Source organism: Pantherophis guttatus, chromosome 2 (assembly GCF_059756535.1).
Source record: "Pantherophis guttatus breed Tessera chromosome 2, ASM5975653v1, whole genome shotgun sequence".
In the NCBI taxonomy this organism is placed as follows: domain Eukaryota; kingdom Metazoa; phylum Chordata; class Lepidosauria; order Squamata; family Colubridae; genus Pantherophis; species Pantherophis guttatus.
Genome location: NC_142064.1, coordinates 69,548,269 through 69,568,054, shown reverse-complemented (window position 1 = coordinate 69,568,054; position 19,786 = coordinate 69,548,269). Strand labels below are relative to the sequence as shown.

The window sequence follows — 19,786 nt, the reverse complement described above, 5'->3', positions numbered from 1 at the left end:
CACCCGTTCCAAAAGGTGATTAATGCAGGAAGTTCATTCACTAACAAATCAACAAATTAATAGACTAAAGTTGCATTTCTATATATCTTAGTATTAATTCCTAAAGACATTGAACTCAGTGTGACTTAATTTAGATTGGCTACACAATTGTATTGTTAATAGAAAAGTTTCTGTTCAAAACATACACAGTGTGTGTGTGTGTATGCATGCGTGCACAAGCATGAAAAGAACAGATCTGTTTATTTGAATCCAACTAGTAAATTATTATTTTACTGAACATGAGAGTAAAATATGTATAATTTAAAGCAGCCAGAGCAAACATCCTTAGTAAGATTGTACAGTAAAATGGTATTTTTCTTCTATGCTACTTATTATAGGAAATTAACAAGCAATTGCAATCATTGGATGCTCAAATGGCATTACTCTCTGAGAAGCAGAAACACCTGGAATGCAAAGACAATCAACTCCGTCAACAGAAAAAGGAACTCTTGGAACGAAAAAATAAAAGGAAGCAATTAGAATCAAAAATCAGTATGAAATGTGATAGGTATGGATTTTAAATATTATATAAAATTACTTTAAAATCTAGGTAAAAAACTAGAATTTAGAAAGCAAAACCAAAACATCATCTAGTTCTTATCCTATGTAATATGCCTTCCAGGAAAAGAGGTGACTGCCATAATTCTATGATAATGAATAGATAGTAGTTCTGTTTCCTTTATTGGAAAACATACTCTTACAAGAAGACTATTAAAACTGAAATACAAATATTACTAAGTTAGGTTATAGTTTACATATTCATTTTTCCTTTAATTTTTTTATTTTCTTCAGTTGTTTTTCCATGATTGTTTCTTCCTTTCAGCAGCATTCACTTTGTGGCTGTTATTTTTGCTTAAAGTTTTTCTCTGTTCACCCAACCTTCCCCATACAGTACTTATAGATAGTCCTTGATTTACAACCACAGTTGAGATTAAAAATGTTGGTTATTGACTGAAGTCATTAAATGAGGCATCATGCCTCAAAAAGCTGCATGCCAAAGGAACTCTGCCCTGCACAGGCCAAAATCCCAGCAGGCAGCCCTTTTGCTCTGAAAGATGCTGGCTAAAAAAGGTCTGTCCCAAAATCCAAGCAGGATTTAGACATGGAGTATTTGCAACACAGGGCATTTGCAGCCAGCCCGCAGCAACAAGAAGACTCTCTCTGGTTTCTGGAGACTGGCTGCAAATGCCCTATCCTGCAGTTTGTAATCGCACAACTAAATCCAGTTTGAGAAAACTGAGACAAGGATGTCTTATACTGTTGTGTTGTCTGGGTGGAGAAACGTGTGTTAGTTTTAAAACATATTTCACTTAGTCGGTGGAAAAGTGATAGGATAGATTTATTAAAGACATAATTGAAATTTAGTACGATTAATGTACAGTTAGCAGATGGTGTTAAACTAAACTTTGAGTTTAGGGATACCTGTACGGCATATTCCAATGATGATGATGATTTTCTACTTTCAAGGTAGCAATCTTGTTTTCTAATTTTCCAAAATATTCCTGAAACATATTTTTCTAATGTTGAATGGAGAGTGTAATAATTATTCTCAAAACATTGTTCATAAATCTTTTTTATACAGTTTAAGACAGATGGAACAAGACGGCATCAATCTGGAAGAAGAATCTGAGCAAGCAAATGCTAAAATTAAGAAACTTAACACTCAGAAAGTAAAACTTGTAATTGATTTTATGCAATTAATAAAGGTAAATACAGTTTCTAAAAAAGAAGAGAGACTCATAATGCAATTCTATATTATAAAAACATTTAAATTACCTATGAATTAATCTTTTTCATTCCTCGGTCACAAAATTGGGTATTTTATGCGATAATTGGCACATGCATTGAATTTGGATAATATTTAACTGTTAATAGTGTTTCATATCTTAAATTCTTATTCCTGACTGCTTTCCCCTTAGAAGTATTACATTGAGTGGCATTCAATAATACAAATGCTTTTGATTAATGATGGACATTCAGTGTGTCATTCATCATGTTAGTTGCCATGTGATAAGTATTAAGTGAACTCAGTTCAAATTAATAAATCCTGCTGTTGATCTAAACTCCGGTATTTGTATTACAACAGCACAGATGTTAAGTAATTTGCCCATTGAGACCTATATTGCAAGATGATGTTTGAGTGGTTTTGCAAATTGGTAAGAGAAAATTACTTTGCTTGACCAAAATCAAAGTAGCTGTCAGACTAAATATCCTCAGTAAATAAAACAGTGTTCTGTTCTTGACACTGATTTCAGCCTAGCACATGTACTGTGATAAAACTATAGTAAGCTGCTTTATAATGGCTTTCCTCTGGAAGTTCTGGGTGCTCCATCACTGGAGATTTTCAAGAAGAGACTGGACAGACATTTGTCTGGAATGGTATAGGATCACCTGCCATGGACAGGGGGTTGGACTAGAAGACCTCCAAGGTTCCTTCCGACCCTATTATTCTAGAACAGAAAATAACAGAATAACAGAGTTGGAAGGGACATTGGAGGTTTTCTAGTTGAGGGGTTCCAACACTACCGGGCATTGAGCCTTTTGGAATAGGGCTGCAGAAGTGGTGGGTGAGCTTGTGTGTTTGTGTGTGCTCCATTTGCATGAGTGGCGGGCACGCATGCCCACTACTCACGCAAATGGAGCTGCACACACAGAAGCTTCCTCTCTCCTCCCCCCCGCTGGTCTGCAAAACTGAAAAGGTTGGGGAAATCTGTTCTATTCCAATCCCCTGCTCAGGCAAGAAACCCTATACCATTTCAGATCCACAACTTCTGTAGGCGATTATTCTATAATCTAATGAGCCAAACCATTTAACCCAATATTGGCACTGCTTTCTGTCAGGCATTCTCCGTAATTGCAGGTTATAGTTTTTGCAGCCTTAATCCTATCCATCAAATGGCGTATTATTAGCATGGTAAATAAAATATGCTTCTTTTTATGATTTATAAAGCGGAAGGAAGGATTCCTAAATTTGTAGGAAATTCTTATATTCCTGTTTCTGGATAAATGTAATTCATTCTTTAGAAATGTGCCCAAAAGTTAACACTATTCCAAATTCAGTAGAAAGTGGGGACTTAGCTTTCTAGAATTGCCAGAGAATTACATAACATCTGCTGTAACTCATAGTACATATAAACTGACAGCCAGTTTGGACTAGTGTTAAGGCATCAGAAATCGGGAGATCATGAGTTCTAATCCCATTTTAGGCATAAGCCAGTTGGGTGACCTTGGCCCAGTGTCCCCCTCTCTCAGCTCTTTGAAGGAGGCAATGATAAACCACTTCCAAAAGATCTTGCAAAGAAACTGCAGGACTAGTCCAGGAAGTCGACAGGAGTCACTTACTCAAAGACCCAAAAATGAATAACTCAAACTCCCTGAATATTCTTTCTGGAAGTTTTCTTTCTGGAGCTCATTCTCCGTTTTCTGTTATTTGCATTCTTGTCCTTGACAAGTGTAATTGTGGGCTGGGATCGGGAAATGAAAAATATTCTTTGATTTGGAGGTAATTGATTATGGAGGAAAACATTTTGCTTGATGAGTACTCAGATGCATTCATGAGGGGGAGAAAGTTTTACTTTTAAAGAAGCATTAAGTGGGACAAACAATTTCGGTTGAGAAAAGAAAAAAAAGTAAGATGTTTGTTTCAGTGATATGGTAGGTTCTAGACAATAGACAATCGTGAATACCTAATATAGATAACACCACATTGGATCAAATTTTATATGAAGTGGAGTAATGTAATTGGAATATCTAAATTTTAGAAGCTTGAAACATTTGCAAACTTTTCTAAACAATATTTGCATTTATTTTCTGCAGAGTTGTATGGCCCTTAATGAAGACAAAACAAACTTGATGCTAGAGAACACAGTAGCTACTTTTCACAAGAGCAGACTTGATGCTGAATATAGAGCTGCAACTGTACACCTACGAGCTATGGATGTAAGCCTTGCATTTTGCTACTTGACAAATGACCTTGAAAATATACCTAATGTATGTGTAGTTATTTATAAGAGAGTTGCTCCCATAGATTATAATTCCTAGATAATACTAGGTTAGCCTTTCCTTTGGGCAAAATAATGAACATAAAAAAAAACTCCTATAATGGATTCCTTTGCTTCCTAAAAGAATTTTATCCTTCTACCTCCAGAATTATGGATTAAGGTAAGCTGGATAGAAGCAGTTAAATTTAGGTTTGTCTGAAATTCCACAGCTTTTAACATGACTTATATTATGATAGTATTTTTAATAAGTAGAGAAGAATATTTGTAGCTCAGGGTTGAAATGAGATGTCCTTGGTGCTCTCTGAATTGGTTGTTTTCTTTTATATGTGAACTAGAATTTTCTAACTCCTGAATTAAAAAGAAAAACAAAACTTATGTTAATTTGCCTGCTTGTTTTAGCTTAGATAGTACAGTTTTCTATTAAATAAAAAAGAAAAAGAACAACAGAAAAGAAAGAAGATACACATTAGTAACCTCTGATCTTCAAGCAATTAAAATAAAATTCCAAATTTACCTCTTGCTCTATGATTAACAACTTAACTCCTTTCTATAGTCTATCCTTTGTAATCATAAAAACTACAAATTATATGTTCATTTTGGGGTTTTATGCAAAACGTCCAAAAGAGGATTTAATGAAATTGGGTATTTCCTGTTATGTGTGTGTGTGTGTGTAAGACTATGATCTTAAAAGGTGCCTAAAAGTTGGTTTAATAATAAGTTATTTATCATTATCTCCCTGTAGACTGAAAAAATCATATGGCATTGATCTGTTTTTAAAATATTGAATGACCTATAATTTTCCATATTGGTTTTTCATAAAACGTATCCAAGACAAAAAATTGTCTGTTTTGAATGAAAGTTGCATGTGAGCTGGCTCATACAAACAAAAACTAAGTAGTAAGCAGAAAATTTAGATTGTATTTTTACTAAATGCATCTGTACATTTTAAACCTGATTTAGTTGGTTGGCTTGGGGCCCCAATGGGAGAATTTTTCACTGAAGATGGTTGATGGGATAAGAAGACTTTGTCCCTATGCAGTTGGTCCCTTTTAATTTGATTTTAACTTTTATGTAACTCTTTTAATTTTAATTGTTTTTATATTTATCTTTTTACTATTTAGTAAGCTGCCCAGGTGCCTTATCAGTAAGATGGATAGCATATAAATTTAGTAAATAAATGAATAAAAATAAACCAGGAAGTGACATGGATCTAATAATTAGGTGACCAGGTAGACCCAAGGATCCTGTCTACTGCATTAAGAGTTACAGGATCTAAATCTTTCCAACTAACTGAATAATACTGTGATTCATTTGTGTTAAGTAGGCATACCCAATCGAAATCCAACTCCTAGTAGTTTCAAATGATTTTATCTGTCAGATTCAAGAAAATTCTTCACCCAGCTTTTAGATGTTTTTGTGATCCATCTCTTCCTAGAAGAAAATGGGGCATCTTAAAAAGTACCATTGGCATGTATCTGTCAAGGCAACAAGGTTGACCCCAGAGAACCACTGCCAATACATAAATGTTGGGCTAAGTGAGCAAATAGCCTGCCTTGGCTTGAGGCAACTTCATCTGTAATTTCTATAGTTGAAGAATAGTTTGAATTAAATCTATATGAATTGATGAGCCATTTTATCAAATTTTATCTTATATCACGGGTATTATAGCTTGTCAATTGCTTGTCATCCATGACTGCTAGACTTATCAAATAGATAACAAACTGACATGACAGCCATTAGATATTATTGCTGGACTTGCATCAATCAGTGTATTGCACATTCTGAAAGCTTAACTCTGATAAATGTTTGACTGGATTTTCCTGAAGCCAATAAAGCTTCCATAAACACAGTTTAGCCTTTTGTTTTAATCTCTTCTATTTATTCCAGCAACAAATTTCTGACCTGGATGTAAAGAAGAATTCTCTTTTAACGAAGTGTAAAGGTTTACTGAGCACTGCTAAAAGAGTTTGCAACCTTGGTATGGATCAAAACCTTCCAGAAGGTGTCTACAAGGTAAATATCACAGTAAAAAGATTACACACACACACACAGATACATATACAGAATATTCTTCAACCCTTTTCCCGAGAAACCTACAGTACATGTAAAATAAGCTCAAAATGCAAAATTGTCCTGACATCAATGAGACATCAGAATTAAAACAACTGTATTGACATCAGACATCAGACATCAGAATTAAAACAACTGTATTAGACACAGTTGAACGTAAAGGATGAAAAATTAAATAAGATTCTATAAGCACTAGAAGGCCTACACTTAAGAATGCCTTTTTTAAAGTTGGTCTTATTTTAGATGTCAAAAATACCAAGAAATCCTCAAAAGATTCATTCATAGATAGATTCAGAGAGTGAACTGTACAGATAGCCCTTAACTTATAACCATTTGTTTAGTGACCATTTGAAATTATAATAGCACTGAAAAAGGTGACTTACGACTGTTTTTCATACTTACGTCCATTGTAGTATCCCAGGTCACATGATCAAAATTCGGGTGATTAGCAACAGGCATGTATTTAGGACAGTTGCACTGTCCCAGGGTCATGTGATCACCATTTGTAATCTTTCCATCCGGCTTCCGACAAGCAAAGTCAATGGAGTAAGTCAGATTGCTTAAGAACCGCATGATTCATTTAACAACTGCAGTGATTCACTTAACAACTAGCAAAATGCCATGAAATGGGGCACAATTTATTTAAAAACTGTCTTGCTGAGCAGTGAAAATTTTGGGTTCAATTGTGGTCATAAATTGTTTAGGATTTTAAACATTAAGACTAGCATTCTGGATTATGTTCAGATTAATTAAAAGCCCATGAAGCTCCAGAAGTACTGACTAGGTAGATCTTCAACATCTGGCTGATAGTTGGTTTACAGTATTTTGAAATTTCATTTTGGCACAATTTTCAAAGACAAACTTTCTCTTATTAAACACAGATAATCCAGAGGAATGCCACAGTTTGTAGATTACCTCTAGCTGTCATAATATCTTTAGGTCACAAAGGCTACTTGAGGCTGTTTTTCAAATTCATTAATGTTTCCAGTTATCAATTCAATATTTTTATGCTCTCATCTGATTGAAAAGTCAAGGAGACATAGTATTTAATGCCATTGGGCTTCAAACATTTTCTAAAACATCATTCTCCATTAGTATTTCTTCAAATTGCACTCATATCCTTGCACTTGTTGCCCACAGAGCTTCCAGTAGATGACTAGGTTTTAATAAGTTAGCACGACTTTCTTAAGAATGAAGAGAAAAACTTAACTTATAATGCATAAACATTTTTCTGTCCTTATCCTTATTAATAAGGATTGGCCACTGGAACCATACTTTTAAATTTTGGGCAAAGAAAGATGTTGTAATTCATTTTATTCCTTGTCTATTACCTTGAAATATTGTAGGAATTATTGCAAAATAATGCCCTTTTATTTTTCTATTTTCTCTTGCATAAACATCCATTTATATTTCTATTAATCATGATTCCATTGAGTAATTGTATTTTCGTATATGCAGCAGGAGTCCAAAAACATCTAGCTGCATAACATATAACTTATAAATTGTATAATCAATAACTTATCAAAAATTCACAGTGTCACTTATCATGCTTACTACTATGTTCCTTTATTTTCTGAAGAACATGATAAGAAGCACCACAACTTTCTTTGCAACTGGATAATAGCATGTTGCTAAAGCTATATTGATGGTATCATCGCACAATTATGTGAATAGTCCCCCTTTCCACTTCAAGCAATATAGGAAGCTTGAAGTTGGACTTTGGTAATGAAATGCTACAATAAATCAATGTCTGCTCCCCTTTTTTTGCTAGAAGTGAAAGTTTATTAATGTTGTTCCCTTCTGCCATCCCATGTTTATGAAAGGTTATCTGTATCAAGGCAGGGCAATACAAACTAGAAGCGAGCAGCTTGGGCCTTGTTAGCAACAAGGCCATGCATGCATAAAGTACAGTAGCTTACTAAACATCAACAGACGCTTGTGCAGAGTAATTATTTTATTTTACACAAATGTAATGCAATCTTTTTAGGCATTCATGGACCTTCCAAGTACAGTGGATGAAATTGATGCTCTGCTGAATGAGGAGAAAACAAGAGCTTCATGTTTCACAGGCCTCAATGCTTCAGTATGTACTCCCAGTATTATATAATAGTATATTATGTGCATTGTGTAGAAATTAATGATCACTGTTTTTGTCAGCAGAAGCAGCTAAGTAGCAGGAATAATGTGGTATAAATACCATTAGAATTTTAAATAATTTGTTCAAGGTCAGATATATTCTGTGCTGCTGTTTTAACAATGAAAAAGAAAAAACAGGATAGGAAATGAGGAAAAAAGAATTCAATTTACTAGATACCAGTTTCACTTTAAAGGAAGTTACCTCTTCGCAATACCTTCCCCCAATCATATTTGAATAATAGATACCTTTCCACAATTGAAGAAACAATCAGTACTCGATTATAATATACTGTAGAGAACTAAAGTAATGGGGAGGCAGACGTTAACTTTTGAACCATACATTTCTTTTAACTCAAAAAACTGCAACCATGTTGTGATTGATCAGATCAGATCCTATTTAGAACATACAAATCAATGTTAGGTATAGCTATACCCTCATAAGACACAGCCTTTGATTCTTCTTGCTTGAGATAATAATATGTAAACAAGCTACCAAGTTTAATATAATCTTGGTGTGTGAAAAAATAATCAGTATTTTTACTTCAGATGTGGATAGTTAATGTTCTGCATTGTCCATTCAAATGATAATGCCTTTTAACCAAAGCAGCCTTTTCTTTCCAGGTTGTTGAAGAATATAATAAAAGAGTTAAAGAAATAGCACAGATGACAGCAGAACTGGAGGAAAAGAAAAAGGAACTGGACACCTATAGACGAAATATTTCACAGGTATTACTGTTATTACTTTCACTATTCTTTTTGTCCTGAAATAAATATCCATTAAGGAATTATATTGTAATATGCAGCATAAATGATCATTGGCTGTAAAATTGTTGTGTTGTTTGCTGTATGCCTCTCAGAATTGCTTTTAGTGAGACAGATGGCTATATAAATTGAATTCATAAACAAATAAATATAAAAACATACAGAAAAAAATTGTTTGTAACTTGCCCAGAAAGTAAGTTTTTCTTTGAAGACTTTGTAATCCCTTGCATCGAGGTAGAGTCTAGGCAACTGAATGGAGCTTGAGCATTTACTGGCTGGATGCCCTTTCTGACATTTATGTGGAGTTTCAGCAGACAATTACTCATTGCACCCAGAGAGAGAATTATCTGCTGCCACCTAGGGTCAAACTCACAGCCTCTTGATTGTGAAGCGAGAGCTCCATCTCTAGATCACCATGTTGCTGTAAATAAATAATCCAGATAGATAGATAGATAGATAGATAGATAGATAGATAGATAGATAGATGATAGATAGATAGATAGATAGATAGATAGATAGATAGATAGATCGATAGATGATAGATAGATCGATCGATCGATAGATAGATAGATAGATAGATAGCACTTGTGCAGGTTGAAAGAATTAGCCAATGACATCACCGTTGCCCAGGGGATGCCCAGTGGGAGTTCCTTTCATGTCCCTGGCAGGAGCTGGAATGGAAGATGGGAGCTCACCCTGCCCTATGGCAGCACTTGGGTCTTGAACACAGACTTGGTAACCTCCAGCCCACCGTCCTAACCACATGAACCACCAAACTCCTTATTAAATAAATAAAGGTGTGTTGTTGTTAGTTGCAAAGTCGTGTCTGACCATCACGACTCCATGGACAAGGTTCCTCCAGGCCTTCCTGTCCTCTACCATCCTCTGGACTCTATTTAAGCTCATGCCTACTGCTTCAGTGACTCCATCCAGCCAACTCATTCTCTGTCGTCCCATTCTTCTTTTGCCCTCAGTCTTTCCCAGCATTAGGCTCTTCTCCAGTGAGTCCTTCCTTCTCATTAGGTGGCCAAAATATTTGAGTTTCAGATCCTTCTAAAGAGCAGTCAGGGTTGATCTCCTCTAGGACTAACCGGTTTGATCGCCTTGCAGTCCAAGGGACTCGCAGGAGTCTTCTCCAGCACCATAGTTCAAAGGCTTCAATTCTTTGGCGCTCAGCCTATCTTATGGTCCAAAATAAAGGTTAAAAGAACCAAATAAGGTAAATTATAATTGTCTACCCAAGCTTTTCAGTTTGCCTCCTGAAGCCAGGATGGCTTTCAATTTTAATGCCTTTTGGAAAGTTGTTAAAGCCTGACTCTTCTGAAGATCTTTTATGGATTGATCGCAAAGCCATTGATTCCAAAATAATGTGGAACAGCCATAATGTGGCAATCCTAGCCTTCAGCCTAGGTAGTGGGAGGATTGGAAATAACGGCAGCCAACTGAACAGCAAACTTGAGCAATATGGCCTTGTGTACATTAATATGTCTAAAGAGAGATGGGATGGCAGTTTCACCTCCTAGTGGCCAGTTATAAATAAGTTAGCCTGATGATGATATCCTTTGATGCCCATGAAGATTACCAAGGTGTGATGTGAAAGTGCAGAATGATGCAAGGTAACATGGCCTATATTTACTTTCCATGGAGCAATATTGAAGAATGGATTAGTTTGAAATAAACAATTCAGAGCCTGGATACATCTGTAGTTTCTGATTACTGTGCAGGTAGGTAAGTAATTAAGATCACTATTAATTAGTAATATATTGAATATTTATTCTGCCATATTATATACTACTGGTGATGGAATCTTTCTTGCCACTTCTGTTATGACCAGTCTTTTTCTTTTTTTAGGTTAAGGAAAGGTGGCTGAACCCTTTGAAAAAGATGGTTGACCAAATAAATGAAAAGTTCAGCAGCTTTTTTAGCTCTATGCAATGTGCAGGGGAGATAGATCTTCATGCAGAAAATGAGGTATGATTATAAAAATGATGCATTCCTTAGAAACACCTCCCACATGCATAACATTATGGCTTTTCAATTAAACAATGGGCAGTAGGGTGCATATTTTTACAGCTTTGTATACTGTCATTTAGAAAAAAACAATAGCTTGTTTCCTTGGGATATATAACTTTAAAAAAAAATAAATTACCATATTCCTAGTTAAATTCTGGCAGTCCATGTATAAGAATAATGTGGACACAATGCAACTTTAATAGTGATTTTAACTGCAACACTGAATACTCATTACATTAAAAGCTAACAGAGCGTTACCTAGTAGCACATCAAAATGGGGACTGATGTTTTGGACTATGTTTTCCACAATCCTTTGCTACTGGCCATATTGGCAGAATTGATGCAAATTGCATTCTAAAACATCTATGGGGCATCAATGAGCTTCTTTTGCCATAAGTAAAAAGTAATGGTGCATAGAGCACACTGAAAGGAATAGGGTAATCCAAATATAGTCTGGCTCACTTTGCCTAAATGAGTTCTGTTGAGCAAAATAAATAGATGCAGCTACAATATATATGATTGTAGCAAGGCTGGATCAGGAATTATGGGAGTTGAAGTCCAACAGGTCATAAAGTTGCCATGGTTGCCCACCCCTGTACTAGAAGACTGGATTGCAAATTTCAATGGGCAACTCTGAATCTACCCAGTCTCTGTCACCAAATTGTTATGTTACTGAGGTGGAATTGTTCATATAAGCCACCCTGAGTTGAAAGAGAAATGTTAGCATAAAAATACAATGAATAAATAAACAGGTATAAGTCAGATGCTGCACATTAGTATGCTTATCAAGTCAAAACTTGTGTTCCACCAAGAACGATTTTTAGCCCTGGCCCCAGTTCCAGCAACAAGAAGCTTTTGGGAGAATCCATAAGTACTCATAGAAATACTTTGAATATATATGTGTTATTTGCTATCATCTATCTGTCATATTAATAAGCATTTCATTTTGGGAGAAAAATAAAGTTCATTCATCATAGCAAATTTTCTGATTACTTGAGAATAAAAATTAGTGCAGATTGTGGTATCAATCAAAACCTGGAGACTCCAAAAGCCTTCTTAGCAGTAGTGCCTGTTTCTTAGAATCTCTGCGCACATTTTTCTTGGCACATTCTGCATGGCACATAGCTTTAGTATCATCCATTGGGGTGGTCTAATGGTCCTTTGCACCTTGTTGAATTGGTTAACTGAAGCACTGCAGAGACCAAAGAAATACAAAACTAAGGGGCTTCTGCTGGATGTCTAAATCTGTCTTTAAAAAGAGAATCGAAGTTTATCTGTTACATTCATTATCTCAATTCCTCCTCCTTGGATATTTTAATTCAGCAATAACATATCACTTTCCCCAAGATACTGGCACTAACACTACTTTAGTCATCTTGTCCCACCTATTGCTCATTCCAGACTTTCCTATAGGTACTGCTCTCTTAGAATTAATGCATCTTAAAATGCCATTATGTCTCTTGTGATCCATATAACTAGCAGTGAAGCCTGCTGAGTCAATTCTACTTCAGAACAGGGTGTGCAATCCTTGATTCATACAAGGTGCTTGTGTCTGACGTAAAGACCAGGACATCACTCTGTATGTAAGATTTTCCACCATTCCTCTTTGCCTTTGTACCCTCTGTTTTTCTACCAGTCTTCCTTGCTGCCATCACCACCAGGTGGCTCTAATTTCCTGATAGCACTTTGGTGATTGAGCTTATCAAACCTTTTCCATCTGTTTCACAGAACATTCACCTATTTACCAATAGGGCAGATTTTGTACTTTAGAGCAAAAGGAAATACTTATCACCAAATCTCTATTCCCTCTATCTCACTGTGTAGTTCCTTTGTTCTAGTTTCAAGCAGACATCACACTGGTTTTACAATTAATCTCTTATACCATGTTCAGTGACAGACAGCCAAAGTTCTGTCATCTTGACTTAATTTTCTGTTTTCTTCTCACCTAGAAGTATTGAAAATTAGTCCTATTGTCTGTAAAAGTTTACCTCATGTCCATTTACTCTGCTCCAGGCAGAATTTGTTGGTGTTTTCATAGCTGACACTGAATGTTTTCTCAAGCATTTTTCCATCTCAACCCATTTTAACCTCCTTTGCCATCACCCTAAAATCAGTCTGTAATTCTCATAACTCTGTCACATATGTCTTGGAAACAATGCCATAGTACACAATATATTTCATCATCAGAAACTCAATATGGGGTTGCTGTTGTTGGGAACTCTGAACTTTTAACGTTCAACCCTGTACCTGAATAATTCAGATGTCTGTCCTTTATGATGCTGATTTTTTTCTGACATAATCTTCTTGATAACACTCTCCTTATCACCAGCTATACTACTAGAAAGAATTTTACAATCTTTAGATGTCCAGTGTAACTGGGGTACTGGGGTATGCATTACATGGCCTAATTCTTTTTATTACAACCCATCTTTGTCTGCTTCTTAGAATGGATATAAATGGAAGAGGTCTTATCATGGTAATTTGTCAATTGAATAGTCAAAACAACCTTCCTATTTTATCATTTGTTGAAGGAATTGCCCTCATATACATCAGAAATAATTCAAATTGTGATGTGCTTCTGATACAATTATGGTCTGTAGTCATGGTGTCAACCTACCAACTTCATTAGTTCTAGTGTCCATGTAACTGAGATGTTTCTTATAGCCATGCAGAGAGATATTGAGGTAGCCTTGAACAAGGAAAGTAAGAGTGATTAATTAAACACCTGATCAGCCCTGAGAAAGAGTAAGGGGTGAGAAACTCGAAATAACCTCATTTTATCAGACAAGACAAAACTTGGTGTAGCTCTCAAGCTTTTGTTTTTGTTTTATAGAGTTTCAGTAGTTCTTGTGTCTGTTTTTTGACCTGATCAGCACATAAGAGTGAGGAGTTTATTGGTCTTAAGACCAGTATTAAACTAATTGTGTTACTTGCCCCCAGTCATTAAAAAACCTTTCTATCCATCCATACATACTATAAAAATGTACAGGCTGCTGGGTCTTCAAGTAGAAACAATTCTCCTTCCCCTCTCAAGTACTTTGTGAGTATCTGTTACCCTACAGTTCCCTTTGCGGTGGCTTTAAGGGTATTGAGGCAAGAACTGGAACGGGACAACTCGCCACAGCCAACTCAACACAGCCAGCTTGCTGTGGCCAATTTTCTTCAGCCAACTCACCATGGCCAACTTGCTGCAGGGCAATTTGCCATGGCCAACTCATTTCACTGTGAGACAACTCATCATGGGATTCACTTAGTTCTTTTTATTTTTGTTGACCAATAATTTTCATCAAAATTATTTTATCTCTTGTATTAAAGGAAATCATTCCTGTGATTACCAGCTTTTGTAATGTTTTGATGAATAATAAAAGGAACTAACCCTGCATTGCATTGTCCTGGGCCTAGTTGTCCCATGGCAAGTTGACTACAGCGAGTAGGCCGTGGTGAATTGGCAAGAACAGCATTCCATTCATACATAGTAGGCTCCTGTCTCCAATTAAAAAGTTCACCTCAGCTATAAAAGAGGATTATGCACAAACAAATAATCCATATGTATGAATACACAGATGATAATTCAGAAAACTACAGTTAGAAATAAGCAATCTGTCCTTCTAAAGAAAAATAACACATTTTGACACAATTTTCATTTATTTTGCTGGAGGAACTGCTAGGAAATTTACAAACCATCTGACTGACAAGTCTTGCTTGAGAGTACCCAGTGAGATATCTGGCTTTGATAACAAACAAGGTGAATTATTTTTCCATGCTGGATTTTCCTTCAGCAGGTGAAGGAAACACTAGTAATAGTGCCAACACTTCTTCCCCTGTTCTGTTGCCCCAGCAACAACTTAAGGCACCAACTTAAGAGAAAAATAAAGGGAGTATTTATTCTGAAAATTATGCAAAATAGTTAGGGAAATAGTTCAGAAGGAGTTTAAAAATAAGTTTGAGGAAGCATTTGAACAATATACAAAATATGTGTTTATTTTATTTGTTACTAATACAGGTAGTCCTTGACTTACGATCACAGTTGAGTCCAAAATTGTTTGCTAAGTGAGAAATTTGTTAAATGAGTTTTGCCCCATTTTACGACAACACAGTTGTTAAGTGAATCACCACAGTTGTTACACTAGTAACACCATTGTTAAACGAATCTGGCTTTCCCATTGACTTTGCTTGTCAGAAGGTCACAAAAGGCAATCACATGATCCTGGGATACTGCAGCCATCATCAATATGAACCAGTTGTCAAGCATCTGAATGTAAATCACATGACCATGGGGATGCTGCAACAGTGGTAATTTCACATCATAAGTATGAAAAATGTCACTTTTCTCAATGCCATTTGTAACTTCGAATGGTCACTAAGTGAACTGTTGTATGTCGAGGTCTACCTGCACTGCATTGTATCTTAAATGTGTTTGTATTCTTTTTGTCCCTCCATAGGTAGCTTTAACATGGATATCCAGCCATTCCATTGCATTGATAGAAGCCCTGCTCAGTAACAAGTGTAAAGGGCACACTGGCTTCATCACCCGGTTCCCTAATCTTGTTCTTCATTCACATTTACATGAGTGAAGTCTTCCTGCAGGATTGATACTTAAGCACAGCATCGAGACTAGGGAGTGGCATGGGGAAAGACGACAATGTTGTCTATGGTCCAATGTTGCTTATACATTTCAGTACCTTGCCCATGTTGAATGCCTGAACTCTAATTTAGGAGAAGCTTAACTGTGGTTTAATTGGGATATCAGAACTGACAAACCATGATTTGCCACCAGATTTTGAAATCATGTTTGCCAGGTCTGAACAGTGAACCATAGTTATGTTTCTTTCTGGGCCCGCAGAGGCACAGTCATCAAGAAGCTCAGTCATCAGGAATTAAAGTGAGAGCAAAATAGAGATTGATATCAAGGTGTGCAGCTGTTGTTTGCCATATACTTGGAAGCTCAGGGCTTGATCTGGCTTCTAAATTAGGGTTAGTGCAAACATTGCCTTGATGTGACGTTTTCTCTTTTCAATTGATTAAGTCAGGGACTGTAAATATTTGAAGATAATCTGAACACAGGCATTTGTGTTTTGACAGGAGGAATATGACAAGTACGGGATTCGGATTAGGGTCAAATTCCGTAGCAGCACACAACTTCATGAGTTGACTCCCTACCATCAGAGTGGAGGAGAAAGAAGCGTTTCCACAATGTTGTATTTAATGGCTTTGCAAGAACTCAACAGATGCCCTTTCAGAGTCGTTGATGAAATAAATCAGGTATATATGCTGGCACTGGAAACAAAAGCTTCCTTCACTGTATTCTGTAGCAGAGAAAAAATATTGCTGTTTATTTCTTTTACAGGGAATGGATCCAGTTAATGAAAGGAGAGTCTTTGATGTGGTAGTAGAAACTGCCTGCAAAAAGAGCACTTCACAATACTTCTTTATTACACCAAAGGTGTGTGGCTGAAAACTCTGCATTTTATGTAGATTTTATACAGACAAACCTATCTAAAGCTTATCTTTTTCCATTTTGCATGAATCATCATATTCATTCTTAAACTAATTTTTAATGTTTAATTACATAGGTTGCCCCCCCCCCCAATTTTGAAGCTGGAACTAAACCAATTTAATTTGGAGAAGTGTGTATATTGATTATTATTATCTGTTCATTACAATATGAAGGCCACTGGTGTTGGCCTTCATACTCATTGAGTTCTTCCCAAGAACCTAGGATTGATAATGAATCAGCATAGTGTATGTGTGGGTCCAAGCAGTGAGGCCTTTTGCAATTGACAGATGGAAATTTTGTCAATGTGCAGATTTTCTAACTGACTAATTATTATTTCTATTTTATCCCATCTAATAATAATATGTATTAGTCTAATATTTGAGAATGATCACTCTATAAAAAAACTACAGACCAATGAAAGTTATCCCCATTTCTGATTTTAAATTTGAATTGCCTTATTAGAAAATAAGTAATACTGATAACAATCTAATGTAATACTTTACCAAAAACATATAGTATAAGGCTTAGTTTTAAGTCAACCTTGGCAATTTTAAGACTTCTGGACTTCAACTCCCAGAATTTCTCAGCCATTATCATGGCTTGGTAGCAAATTAGAAGAAAGAAAATCAGATAATGAGAAATTGACAAGTAGAGTCCGAACAGTTTTTCCTTTTCTCTGATGACATTCTACTTCATGGTATATGTTTGGAGCCACTTCTTTGAAGAATTATTTACATTTTTAAAAAGTAGCATGGCAGATTCAGTGGCATCCACAGGAGTGACAGCAACTTCTAATGCAAAATCTTTCTGACCCAAACGGATAAGTTATAACATTTATGTGATGATATCCCCAAGCATATTACAATGTCCCCTCTCCCCCACCCCAACAGCCGAGAGATGCTCATGGCTACATACTGAAAATGTTTGCTAAAACTCCAGGTAGTTTTATAAACTAATGTAAGCAATCAGAAGTAACCATCCCTGAAAATAATAAAATCAACTCTCAGGTAACTATGTACAGGTAGTCCTTGCTTAATAACTGTCCTGTTTAGCAACCATTTGAAGTTATGACACTGCTGAAAAAGGAATTTTTATGAAGGTCCTCGCACTTATGACTCACAGCATCCCTGCAGCCACACAATTGAGATCCAGGCACTTTACAGCTGGTGGGCATTTACGACCGTTGGCTGTGTCCTGAAGTCATGTGATTTCCATTTATGTGTTTCACAGCTGCTTCCAACAATTGCTGGCAGTAAAACAGCAGTTGCTATTTTATATTGTCAGCTCCAGTTGTAGTTGTTAAACGAGGGCTACCTATATGCCCTAACAATTCTTCCCCGTGAATATATTAGTAAACAATTATTATTAGTGTATTTGGAGAGAAGTTTTTGAATAGATAGCTTATATACAAACTGAAACAAATTATCTTGTGGGAGGCTATACCCTCCATCAACTTCTTACCAAATTTAGTGCTTGTTTTACTGATAGTCTTATGAATGTCCACTTACAATAATATTAGTTTCAAGCTATTTTGAAGCTTCTTTGTTTTCTGGCAAAAATTTTAGGAAACATATTTACTGATATTACTCCAATTACTTTCTTCCTTTTTAAAATCTTAATAGTGTGTATCTCTTCCTAGCATTGCTTTTATTTTATTAATCTTTGCTTGCGCATATATACTTTTTTCGATAAGGTAGCTCAACAATCAAACTCAGGGAGCATCAAAAACCTCTCATATTTCTTTTTCTGTCTCCTTTATTTATATATTCTGTCAACAGCAAAAATTTTCTTCACTGTAACTGTTAATATCTTAATATAGTAGTGTTTATTTAATTGATCCAGCTCTGTAGTTGAAAGGGATTAATAGTAAAAATAGTTCCCAATTTATTCTGCATATATTATCTTACCTAGCTAGCAATATTTGTCTATATTGTTGATCCAAATAGAATAGCAATACCAGAGAAAAATGAAATGTAGCTGTTATGGGACACTTTTAGTATATGAAAACTAATAACCAAGTATGCTTGGAAAAAAATAAATAATAAGATTGTTTAATAAGATACTTTTTTCTTGCTTCTTAACAGCTGTTGCAGAATCTCAGTTATGGAGAAAAAATGACGATATTATTGGTTTACAATGGATCATCTATGCTAGAATCATGCAAGTGGGACTCAAAAGCTTTCTTTAGGCGGAGGCGGAGATTTCAACCATGATTAGCAGTAAAATATATATTTCTTTTTGAAACTGAAAAGAAAAATATTTGGAAAGATCAAGAATGAATGTATTTCTTAAAAGCACAATTTCTCTCTTGTAAAAGCCATTGATAGCCAATGTTTTATAAGACTAAAACACTAACCTTTTCTTTTATGCTTATTTTTCTCTGAAGAACTGTAGATACCAATTTGGGGGATAAATTGATAAATTGAAAGGATATATTTTCTTACCAACAATCAATTATTTTAGATGAATTTGAAAAAGAAATGTTCTGCCAGTTGTTCACAACTTTAAAGCTTTAATTACATTTGTTACAATACGGCCTTATAAATACAGCCTTTGGATTAACTGGTAAACTGGTAGGTTCACCAAATCTGTTCAACAAAGATGTTTAACTCTTTAAATACCTGTTCTATATAACTATGGGATATTGAACTATGAAAAATAGTCTTTCTAATTGCTGCTAAATGATGATAATTTCAAGCATTTCTGAAATATATAAAATATGCAGTGTCTTTTTATCCTAATCTCAGAAGCAACCACTTGCTTGACTGGTAATTTTATACACGGTACCATTCTTACAGCATGGGACATACTTACATTTTGTTCCATATGTTTGTCTTTTTTATAGGGAAAAATGCCAAATCTCTTTTTATATAATAAATATATATGGGAAATAGTAATTTATTTTCAGTTCTTTAACCCGTTAATATGGTAATAGAAACTGACTCATTTTTAAAGATATTTCTAATAATCAAAAATATCCACTAATTATCTCAGTCTTTAAATCATTTTTGATTAGCATACCCAAAGCATATTCATCAACAAGAGACATGAAATTTGTCTTTGTGAACCTAAGGAGCAAGATCTGTCTCCAGTAGATAATATTATAGAAGAATGAGAGAAATGTGTAATTTCCATAAAAATTGTTTAAACTGCATTTTAAAAGTATGGGAGACTAAATCCCATGAGACACTATGATTATTTAATTCTGAGTACATACATTTATTGTAATTTGAATGTTTAATACAAGAATGCAATAAGTGCAGAGGTA

At 35.3% G+C, this 19,786-nt stretch overlaps 1 protein-coding gene across 1 annotated transcript in view; it reads left to right on the top strand.

Moving 5' to 3' along the window:
* Positions 1-19,786, top strand: part of SMC5 (structural maintenance of chromosomes 5) — a 40,977-nt gene extending 21,191 nt beyond the window's left edge. The window contains exons 15-24 of the mRNA XM_034410262.3: positions 378-547; positions 1,622-1,745; positions 3,856-3,978; positions 5,928-6,053; positions 8,098-8,193; positions 8,868-8,972; positions 10,860-10,979; positions 16,104-16,283; positions 16,369-16,464; positions 18,603-19,786. Of these exons, the coding sequence (XP_034266153.2) occupies positions 378-547; positions 1,622-1,745; positions 3,856-3,978; positions 5,928-6,053; positions 8,098-8,193; positions 8,868-8,972; positions 10,860-10,979; positions 16,104-16,283; positions 16,369-16,464; positions 18,603-18,731 (1,269 nt within the window). The 3' untranslated portion in view covers positions 18,732-19,786. The remainder of the gene's footprint in view (positions 1-377; positions 548-1,621; positions 1,746-3,855; positions 3,979-5,927; positions 6,054-8,097; positions 8,194-8,867; positions 8,973-10,859; positions 10,980-16,103; positions 16,284-16,368; positions 16,465-18,602) is intronic.